The 11,500-nt window shown below is 40.5% G+C and overlaps 2 protein-coding genes across 9 annotated transcripts in view; one reads left to right on the plus strand and one right to left on the minus strand.

Annotated features, from left to right (window-relative positions):
- The window catches only part of osbpl6 (oxysterol binding protein-like 6), a 101,256-nt gene that overhangs the window by 5,850 nt on the left and 83,906 nt on the right, over positions 1-11,500 (plus strand). The window lies entirely within an intron of this gene.
- pde11a (phosphodiesterase 11a) overlaps positions 1-11,500 on the minus strand; it is a 43,401-nt gene that overhangs the window by 2,776 nt on the left and 29,125 nt on the right. Inside the window, exons 13-19 of the mRNA XM_037789472.1 lie at positions 10,823-10,932; positions 8,533-8,623; positions 5,176-5,276; positions 4,877-4,954; positions 4,732-4,795; positions 3,808-3,882; positions 2,932-3,015 (exon numbers count right to left, since the gene is read on the minus strand). Of these exons, the coding sequence (XP_037645400.1) occupies positions 2,932-3,015; positions 3,808-3,882; positions 4,732-4,795; positions 4,877-4,954; positions 5,176-5,276; positions 8,533-8,623; positions 10,823-10,932 (603 nt within the window). The remainder of the gene's footprint in view (positions 1-2,931; positions 3,016-3,807; positions 3,883-4,731; positions 4,796-4,876; positions 4,955-5,175; positions 5,277-8,532; positions 8,624-10,822; positions 10,933-11,500) is intronic.

Genomic DNA, 11,500 nt, shown 5'->3' on the forward strand with positions numbered 1-11,500 from the left:
AGAACAAAGCTCTATAATGTGGCCAAGTTCAGACATCAAGACTATTTTCTTTGTTAAGAAAAAACGTCCGTCAGCCAAACTTTGTTCATTAAGAATTCATAATATGTCCTGTAAGGTGTTTTAAAAAACTGTGTGTGACTCAATAATTCATAATATTGCAATTGCTTGAACATGTGTGCTACGAATCATGAAGCTGTTCACCTGTGATGCCAAGCAACATTAGAGCACAATATGGATTTCCATTTCTGTGATTTGAGATAAAGTCGATGCCGGTTTATGGAATCTGACTATTTCTGTGTTATCGCACATATCTGGTTTTGTGTGTGTGTGTGTACTGTATGGTAATGTAGAGCTGAAACAATTAGCTGATGATCAAATCATTATTTAAAGGAACAGTATGTAGCATTTAGGGGGATCTATTGGCAAAAATGGAATACCATATTCATAACTATGTTTTCTTTAGTGTATGATCACCTGAAAATAAGAATCGTGTTTTCGTTACATTAGAATGAGCCCTTCATATCTACATACGGAGCGGGACCTCTTCACGGAGCCGGCCGCCATGTTTGTACAGTAGCCCAGACCGGACAAACCAAACACTTGCTCTAGATAGGGCCATTTGCGTTTTCACGTCAGCCACCGTAGTTCTCCGACACGCTTGGCACACAGGAAAATTTTCGGTTGGTTGCCATGTGCAAACTCACTACAGACTGTACCTTCTTCTTCTTCTACACTTATATCTTCTGTAACTTCATTTTTCAAGCAAAAAGGCCAAACATTCACTGGTTCCAGCTTCTGAAACAGGAGGATTTGCTGCATTTTTGTATTAGGCGATTATAACTCGGTTATTTTGGGCTTTTGGTTTTGTTGATTAGACCGAACAGGCTATTTGAAGACATCAACTTGGGCTTTAGGAAATTTGCATTCTTCACTATTCTCTAAATGCAGTTTAGCATCTAAATAGAAGTGCAAAAAGCAGTAAAGTGCAGAGTAATGTACAGAATTGTGTTCCAGTATCGTGTACTGGAATTTCTAACTTCTATACGATACCTTGAAAAATATTGATAATCAATACCATTTTCGATACCACAGGAAAAACTGACAAAATTGAAGGCATCAAATTTTAGATTTTTAAAAGATAAATAGCGGTGTCAACTTGACACACACATCAAATCAAATAATAACATAAATTTTCATCGTAGAGTAGACAATCAGACACAAATCATGGCATTTAACAGTCCAATAACAACTAATTAACATTTTATCTAATTCATCGTAAGCCTGTCTTACATGTTTTTGTAATTTTGTCTATGTTTTATGTGGCCAGGGTGCTCATGTGAGGCCTGTCTCTGGTTAGATAAAACTATAATCTATATTTTATAAACCAAACGATTAATTGAGAAGGTTTTCTGCAGATTAACTGTTAATGAAAATGATATCACACTGTGGTGGCATGTGGCCTACACAGTACACACAGCTGTGATTTTCAAAAACTACAAAAACCGAGCGGATTGATCGTGTTAATCTTTACGGATTTTTCTCATTTGCGAGTTAAAAGAAGAGAATCTTCTAAAGGAGAACAATGTCCCTCTTTCTCCGCAGCATATATCCACAGTGGGCCGTTGTCATTGGTTTGCGCAGCATCATTATTCCACTGAGGTAGACTCAGAGGAAGAAGAAGAAGAAAGAGAGACTGTCATATGGTGGGCTGTAAAGATGGAAGGTTATATAATGGGGGGGATTAATATTCCACAAAGTAGCGAGCCACCACCAGGAGAAGGAGATCAGCGAGATCAAGAACGAGATCTCTCCCGCCCACGGACAAAAAACCTTGCCGCCTCTGAACTTCCTCTGTTCTCCCCCTCGCAAGTTTAATTGGCAGCAGCATGATCGTGAGCTCCATATCTGCATTCTCCAAACATCAGCCTTTTACATGAGGCGGCGTGGAGACAAACCCCCCACGCAGACAACACACACACACCGCTTTGATGCTTTTTATCTACACTACACAGACTGTAACAATGGTGAAACCAAAGCCCCGCGTAGATAAAGTCTGCTCTAACTTTTGACACTGATCCTGGGATAATTCAATAGATGTGAAGATGATCTATTGTTTGTTTTATACTGGTGATGACTAAGAGTAATGTGTTTAATATGACAGTAAAAAGGAAAGGAGGTTTAACAATAATACAAAAGCAGAGAAAATCACCCAGTGCTGTAAGAGTGAATGAACTATTTTATCCTTGACTCCCTTCACAACTGTTTGCTTTCATGAATTTAGCTTCAGCACGCCTCATCTCTTAACAGATCCCCTCAGTAAGTCAGCCTGCGTCTTTCTCCCACACAGCCGCTGCTGCCGGCAGTGGGAGGGGCAGGTGAGCCTCTCTTGACGTCATTCAGAAACACATGCACACACATTACTATACAGGCGAGGACACAGTATAGATTTCCATTAATTCCCTGAAAGATAACCAGTAGCTCTAAGCCTGACCCTAACGTTTGCTCGGCCGGGATCCTACAATAAAATCCGCCTCTCTATCTGTGCGTTAGTCCTTATTTCATTACCGTGCAGTAAAGTACACCATCTTACTGAGGGGATTTAACCCGACTAACATCACAGCTCTATTCACACACTCCACTACCTCTCGCAGTCAGAAAGTGCACACTCACTCTGCTATTCTCAAAAGAACAGGATGCAACCTTTTAAGTTGTTTCAGAGCATTCAATAGAAATTTCTTTTTCAGTGAGAAATCTGTGGCTGCAAAAGAAAAAAAGTTGTTGGTGACAGCTTCATTGCTGGCGTCAGTGAGGGGGACAATAGCTGAGGAAGGACAGCGACTACTGATGTCAGAGGCAGATTTGTGTATGTGTGTGTGTGTGACAAGCACGACACAATGAAGGCCAGAGAGCGGTGAAGCTTCAAGCGTTTACCTCGTAAAGCGGCGCACAAATTCCATCAATCCACTCCAGCTGAAGCCCTGGCAACTCGTCCTTCCTGTTTCGATCAAAGATGGCCTGAAACACAAAAGTTAGACCTACATTTGTGCTGGAGAAACAAAGGAGGAAGTCAGGATTACTGTTACTAAGAAAAGTCTCCCTCAGCTCTCGAGAGTTTATTTCACGTACATTTCCTATTCTACCTCATTCTTCTGCAGCCTGAACTTGAGAGGCTCCACTGAGGCTGTGCTTCAGAGATAGTTACTTGGCTGCGACTTAGAAGTTAATATTTAATTTCCAACACCCACACACACAGAGCGGTAAAGGTTTGACACAAGCGGCAGACCTGAGGCTACCGCATTAGTTATTTCAGAGGGGAGGCAATGTGGCCTGGCTCGATTAGTCAACAGCCATTAATTGCACACAGAAAGCTGTTGGTTTTTCCCCCTTTAAGAACTTGTAACACAGTTCAGCCTTCAAAGCTCCTCAATCAAACACACAGGGCTCCTCTGTTGTGGCGCTGTGGCTTTGAGGACAGTCTGAATTAGTTATGAATTAAGATCTGCTATTATTATTGTGCTATTTTTACATTTACTATCTCAGCAAGTGAAAATACACCAAAATGCGTGAAATGTGTGTTTACAGCTGAATGAATAGAAAGATCAGTGTTTGCTTTGAATCCTGTGTAGGGGGAGTTTTTTTTGTGTGTTTTGTGTATTGTTACACGGTGCACAGTTTGCTCTTGGCACAGCAGCGAGGCAGTGGAGCAGTGTTTTTTTTTTTAACTGCGGAGAAAATATATCTTGTGGTGGTCTCGGAGGTGAAACACACTGTAAAAAGAACAGAAAACAGATGGTTGGAGGGACTCACGGAGGGCGTGAGCTTCAGCTCTGATCTCTCTCTGTCGCCTTGCTCAAAGAACTCGCTGGTCACCAACTCCGCAACCTGGAGTGAGGGAAAAGATGAATGTAGCAATTATTTTCTTTATTAATTAATCTTCCAATTATTTTCTCAATTAATCATTTGATCTATAACATGTAGGACTGCAACGAACAATAATTTTCACTTTTGATTAATCTGTCGATTATTTTCTCGATTAATCGATTAGTTGTTTGGTCTTTAAAATGTCAGAAAATGGTGATGTAAATGTCCTCAAATGTCTTGTTTTGTCCACAATTCAAACATACTCAGTTTACTGTCATAGAGGAGTAAAGAAACCAGAAAATATTCACATTTAAGAAGCTGGAACCAGAGAATTTTTCCTTTTTTTTCCTTAAAAATTACTCTAAACGATTAATCGATTATAAAAACAGTTGGTGATTAATTTAACAGTTGACAACTAATCGATTAATCGGTGCAGTTCTGATACAATGTAAGGAAATTGTGTGGAAATTGCTTGTCACAACATCCTAAAGCCCAAGGTGATGATGGCAAAGGGATGGACCGATCTGACTTTTTCAGTCCCGATACCGATACCTAGGATTTGGGTATCGGCCAGTACCGATCTGATCCCAGTGTTTAATTAATAAGCTGTATGCCTCACTGTGTGGAAGTGACTGGGATCATTCTTTTATGTTTAAGGCAACATCAGGCTTGAATTAAACATTGCTTTCCTAACTTTGTAAAAGAAAATGTAATAGATAAATACATAGATATAAATTTACTGAAGTCATTTTTGCTTGAAAAAATATTTAAATGATAATCAAAATAGTTGCTTGTTATTTTTTCTTTTTGACCAGCTATTGATTAATCAACCAGCTGTTTGCTTTTCATATATAATAGCGTATTTCTCACCTTGCGTGATATTTCCCAAGGTTTAGTGACAGCACCAAGATCACACGCTGTCATCATCATGGATCTGAGAGGAATCAAACAGATTAATTTCATGTTATGATATTAAAGCTTTAGAGACACCATGTTTGTGTGTGCAGGGCGTTACCTGCACATGTCTCTATGAGCCTTCACGTTCCAGTTGTACTCTCCATTGGTGACCAGCTCAAAGAAAGTGTTTCTGTTCCTAAAGGGAGACAAAGACATCTGTATATGTAGGTGTAAGTGACATAAAATCCACAAGGGGGCGGTATTACCTAAAAGAAAGCTGTAGTAAACATTGAACAGGGACTCGGTATGCTTCATTGTAAATTAGTTCGTACACAGTCAGCCCAGCTCTGTGGACTCTGTCTCACTATACAGAGATTTAACAGTTTAATAAGCAGTGTGGTGTTTAGCAGAACATACTCAAAGTAAAGTGTGAGGTCTGTGGCCAGAATCGACTGTTTCAACAGCTGCATGAGGGCACTGTACTCTGTGGACGAGAGGTTGGAGAAGATATTGTGACCCTGTGGAGACACATACAGAGATACCATGATAAAGAATCTCTAAACACATTTTCTAACTGCACACAAAGAGCCTAAAATAAAGTCCCTGGATTAATTATTCATCATGTATAGGACGGGCACCATTTACTTAACAGAAGGTCCATATTACTTGTTACATGGGTTTATTTTAGAGACTTTTTGAATTATTTATTAACAGCTTGGCCGATATATATATGAGACGGCTGACAATACGGGCTGATACAGATCACTGGATGTGGATATTTAGTATACAATATACTGTAGTACTCAATGGAACTAAAAAAAGTTAATGGCATGTACACAACGTCATGTAATGTGTCACATTTAATGGGCTACATACTGTACTATTGAATATCTATAATATAAGAGGAAGTGAATGAGTGAGGGATTAAAGGGACAGTTTGGGTGTTTTGAAGTGACGTTGTTTGAAAGCAGACAGGAGTTACAGCACCGGAGCAAAGCATTATACTGCTGTGGACGGGGCCAGCAGCAAAACATATTTTAGCCACCTAAAAGAAAGGCTCTCCTAAAACAATCAATAGCAGTTTAAGTGTATGCTATATTTAGAATATTTCCCCCGCTTTACCGGCTGCTGTCAGACAGGCCTTTTCGACGGGGAACTGATGCTGTTGTATCAATCTATGCTCTCGCTGAAGCCACCAGACTCCGCTGAAAAAAACTGTAATTTTACCTCGCAGAACACGGGGGTTGCTGGTCTACCGCTGCCTCGATTGATTCGTTTATTTGTGTTATTTTGTGACTTTGGGGAATCCGGACTACAATAATTACACAATAACACAAACAAACTAACCGATCGAAGCAGCGGTAGACCAGCAACTCCCGTGTTCTGCGGGGTAAAATTGCAGTTTTTTTCAATGGAGTCTGGTGGCTTTGGCGAGAGCATAGATAACAGCTTCATTTCTCCATCGGAAATATAGCTGTCTGATGGAAGACAGCGATATAATGGCTTCAGTTCGACCATTGGAAAGGGCTGATGATTGGAAATAAAGCGTAAACTTGAACTAATTTTTTAGGTGGCTAAAATACGTTTTGCTGCCGGCCCCGTCCACATCAGTACATTGCTTTGCTTCCATGCCGTGACTCCTGTCTGCTTCTCCAAACTGGGGGCGTGCTGACCGTCATCTACTGTAGGTAATACACTGACTATGGATAAATACCTCATATAACCCCACTTCAAAACACCCAAACTATCCCTTTAAGTCTTTAGTGAAAAACTCTTTTGCAGGACTAAACCATAATGGTTAAAAAAACACTCAATAATAAAACTGAATGGATCTGTGCAGGGGAGGAGGGAAGCCAGCAGCTCCCCAGCAGCTCTTAATAAGTAAGCAACATCTCTCACTTGAGGCTCTCTATCATTAAAACAAGCCTCTCCCCACCATGCATTATACATTCATTCACCACTTAGGCACCCTCCTCTAGAGGATGGAGAGGTCCGTCTGTGGAGAAAATGGAAGATGTAGAGGTGATAACAGAAAAGGAGCAGAATAAGGGGACCTGCAGAACTTAGCAGAGATCTGCAAAACTGGATAACCACTTTTTTTTTCCTTTTAAAGGAGGCTGGGAATCCAAGTGTAAAGCTCCTGCAAGTCCCTTCATGAGCTCATGTGTTACCATGAAATATTGAACTACGTAACAGCAGAGACAGAAAGCACTCCTCTCGGTCTGTCACAATTGGAGCGGATGAAGGAGGGGAGGCAAGTAAAATAGGAAGTGAGAATGACGAGAGAAAATTGAAAGATACAAAAGGAGTGAGTGGCGTTTAAAAGTTTTAAATTAATGGTTTGTGCGGGGCCGGCAGATTGAATCGTGAGATTTCTACTTGAATTAGCCACATTATTCATTTATATGCTAATAGGACAGCGGTAGTTCAACCCCAGTATCAACAGAAACCATTATGATATCCCAAGCAAACATTTGTCAGCTTACTGTGTTGTCAGCACCGCGATAATGAAGCCAGTGGAACAAACCCCACTAAGCCTCGTCTCAGCTGCTCCCTCAAAACGTCTTTAATTACAACTTCATGCAAAGGCAGTCACCTGGTAAAATGTCTCCCTCAACCAATTACCACCAAATCTATCGCCTCTGTAATTACATTGATTTGAGGGCAGTGTGAGCTTTTTGTTTTTTGTTTACTCGCTCACATACAGCAGACATTGAGGCAACACATGGTTGCCTTCAGGCACAGTGGGCACAAACTTAGTATGTTATTTTTCATTTAGATGGCTAGAAAGTTAAGAGATATATATAGTAGGTAAGACACAGGAACCGTACCCAGTCAGGTGTATCGTCATGGTTCAAGTTACATTACTTTAAAGGAATATTTCGACATTTTGGGAAATACGCTTATTTGCTTTCTTGCTGACAATTAGATGACAACATCGCTCTCATATCTCTATCTTAAATGTGAATCTACTGCCAGCGGCAAACTGTAAGACAGGAGGAAACAGCTAGTCTGGCTCTGTTCTGGTTGGCTGCTAACCTCATTGTGATGACAAGACTCCAGGAAGTCACTGTGCCCAGATAAGAAATTATGCAGCTCATAACCCTCCGTAAAAAAAACAAACATGTTGATTTTATACTTCGGTTTTTGTACAGATGAAACAAACGAGATATAACCAGTGGGCAACCTGCGGGTCTGAGAAGTGAAGCCAATGTGGAAGTGCCTTAAACGTGCATTCTTTCTAACAGCCAGCAGGGGGCGACTCCTCTGGTTGCAAAAAGACATCGGATTGTATAGAAGTCTGTGAGAAAATGACCCTACTTCTCACTTGATTTATTACCTCAGTAAACATTGTAAACATGAGTTTATGGTGGTATCGATCTCGTCTAACTCTCTGCAAGAAATCAAATATGTGTTTGAACTATTCCTTTCATTCTAGTGCTAGTGCTAAAGTTACATAATTATGAACATACTGTATAATATACCCTCAGTTGCCAGTTTATTAAGTTAACACCTTGCTAAAACGAATGCAGTCTAATACAACAGTCCTGCAACAAATCCTCCCTTCATGAAGGTTCTAATGTTTAAAGAGGTGTTATACTGACAGGTGTTTCTATTATTTGTCCACCTTAGCGCTCATCGTCTACTTATAGATGGTGTTTGAAATGGCCTGATATGCAAGTGAACGTGTTGCACAAATACAACATGCAGTGGTCGGCATTAGCAGAACCTTCATGGTAACTGCGTTGTAGCAGATATTGGAACATAGTGCACCTCGCTCTGCAGGATCATGACAGCGTGGTTGAAGTGGTGGTGCTCCAGCGTAGCAGAGGTCCCATAAAGCAGAGCAAGAGCTGAGCCCGTCCTGATACACACATAGACACACACAGGGATCAGGAAGAGAGATAACATAATCAGCATTCAACACATACTGAGAGACAAAGTCTGCTGTTGAGTCTGTTGTAATTCCCTTACCAATTCTCTCTGCACTCTGTCGCCGACTTATGAGCCAATAATAAACGAAGCTGGAGAGCCATAAGCTAAACTGCAGCTGAAATTCAACCATTCAACATTGAATATGATCATTTAATGTGGAGAAAAAAGACTCATGAGAACTGAGCCTGGTGTACTGAAGGTTGAGGCATGTTTTCTATTTTCTGCCATTTCCACAGTAAAAATTATCTTTAAAAAGTTTTAGTTTTGTTTTGATCTAGTTTCTATTCTAGTGTTGGTGTTGCAGTAATGTCAGAAAGCATTAGAACAGTAATGTGTTTTTTATGGTGTTGTCTCTGTCCTTCAACACATTGGATTTTATTTTTTTATTTAACCAGCAACTTTAAGAATCTCTTTTTCAAGGGTGACCTGGCCAAGACAGGCAGCAGCGCAAAAGAAAACACAAAATCTGATTTGAAAATGCAGCAATGACTATGAGGTTAAAGCGCTGGCTATTAGCTGTAGAGGGTGTGTGCACATCACATGTCGGGTGAGCATATTAGGACTTTTGCCCTCTTCATAAATACATACAATTTATGGACATTGATCTTAAACATACAGTTGGACTGAAGGCAAACAACCAGGTGAAGATAGCTGCAATAGAATTCAAACAGTCAGTGATCACAAAGGATTTGTGATAAATCTGATTATTTAAATTAAGCTTATGTCAACAATTCTTTTCTTGTGCCTTAAAGGAACAGTATGTAGTATTTCTGGGGTTCTATTAGCAGAAATTAAAATTATATTCAGAACTATGTTTTCGATCCTGAATCTAAGAATCGTTGTGTTTTCATTGGCTTAAAATGAGCCCTTCATATCTACATAGGGAGCGGGTCCTCTTCACAGAGTCCGCCATGTTGCTCAAACCAAACACTGGCTCTATCGGGAGCCTTTAACATTTTTACGTTACCTGAAAGCCACCGTAGTTCTCCGACACGCTTGTGAAACTGCGGTAACGTGAGCAGCAGAGTGTAAAACCATGGTATCGCGTCTGACTTCTGTTCTGTTGCTCTTAAAGTAGTGTTATCGTAAGGATTGAATCTGAGCGAGGCGAACAGTGTTACCACTGTTTTGCACTCGGCGGCTCACGTTACCGCAGTCTTGTAAAGGGAGGTGTGAGCGGAGGGGTACTCAGTTGGTTGCAATCTGCAACCACACCACTAGATGCCACCAAATCCTACACACTGTACCTTTTTAAATTTTAACTACATATAAAAATACTCAATATAATTCCTATGCTGTTCATATGCTATGTATGTAAAAACCATCAATTAAAAACAGAGTTTGCATTTTAACCTCGTAGTTATTGAAATTCTTATTTAAATTCAAATGTGTTTGCAGGAAGTGTTGCTGTGTAAAACAAACAAGTCATAAATTCTTTTAAAATGTAGTTTTTTTTCCCCCTAATACATCCTTAACTACAACTACAATGCACCGCCTGATGAAGTAAAAACAAACAAACTAAAGGCTCTCAAATGTTGATGTGTTCAGATGTGTTCCTGTTAAGAGCTTAATTACCTTCTTCATCGTTTGTCACCCTAAACTAATTTAGCACTAGCCGAGTCAACACTCATTTAAATTCAGACCACTTAGCTCAAAATAATGAAGAAATATAAAAACAAACTATATTTGACAGTTGATATGATGACACAGAGCTGAGATGAAAATACAAAAATGGATTAACAAGATTATTTCTGTTTAATTATTTTCTAGTTAAGATTTCTAATTTAGCTCATGATTATGTCCGTCCTCCACCTAGTTTCCATCTCGGTTACAGATTCAGTTATTTATAATAACCTTTGTGAGGGCAGTGAAAACTAAGTCTAAGCAATTTAATAGCGATTTTAGCTGCTGATCTAAATGTGTTTAGTGTCAGCAGTGTTTACAGGCTCTTCGTTAAGCAGACCCTTATATAAGCCTTATACAATTTGCCACTTGACTCTTGCTGATCTGGGCTGGTCTACTGCAGACTGCTGCAGGTGGTAAAACACACTATAAACGGTGTGTAGGAGGGAGCGTGTTTATGTGTGTGTGTGCGGCATAGACATAGAGATAAAGCGGTAACACTTACTTCGCCTGAAAAGCGTTGTTGGTGCCCCTGTGGTCCAAGTCATGGCACACACAACCCACAATAAGCGCTAAGGTCTCCACCTCTGTCAGAGTCTCCTGGAAGCCCGCCGTCTGATCGGCACAGAGGAGAGGAGGCCAATGAGAAAACAAACACACACATAAACACACAAATAAGAGCTGCATCTTTATATTCTATGAGACTGTGAGGAGTACATTGAATAAAAATGAAAAGCCCTCCCAGCAGTAGCAGCATCCTAAATCTCTAGATAGCCAGTGGGACTGCAGTAACATGGGGAGCGTTATGGCTTGGATGGATGGCTTCTGGAGGCCATGTGCTGAGTGAGTCACTATAGGTCATTGTGGGGATAGCGGCGAAGATAGCACGGCCCTCAGCCCACTCATTAAAACACATGGCAGGAGAGTGGAGGGGCCCAGAACAGCTTACACACTACTATTTCATCTCCCTCTGCCAATAATCAATTCAGATGGGACACCACGCATTAATGCTGTGCTTGATTAAATGAACAACACTGGTGTTTGTATAAGAGCGTATGGTTGTGTATGTGTGTTGCCCCAAGGACCTGATGAAGTAAAGGCGTGCTGAAGTAATTCTCTTGGGGTCTCTATTCAAACAAACATCCCTGGTTTGGTTCTGCACACAAGTGGTTGTTTGTATAGT

Source organism: Sebastes umbrosus, chromosome 13 (assembly GCF_015220745.1).
Source record: "Sebastes umbrosus isolate fSebUmb1 chromosome 13, fSebUmb1.pri, whole genome shotgun sequence".
Lineage (NCBI taxonomy): Eukaryota > Metazoa > Chordata > Actinopteri > Perciformes > Sebastidae > Sebastes > Sebastes umbrosus.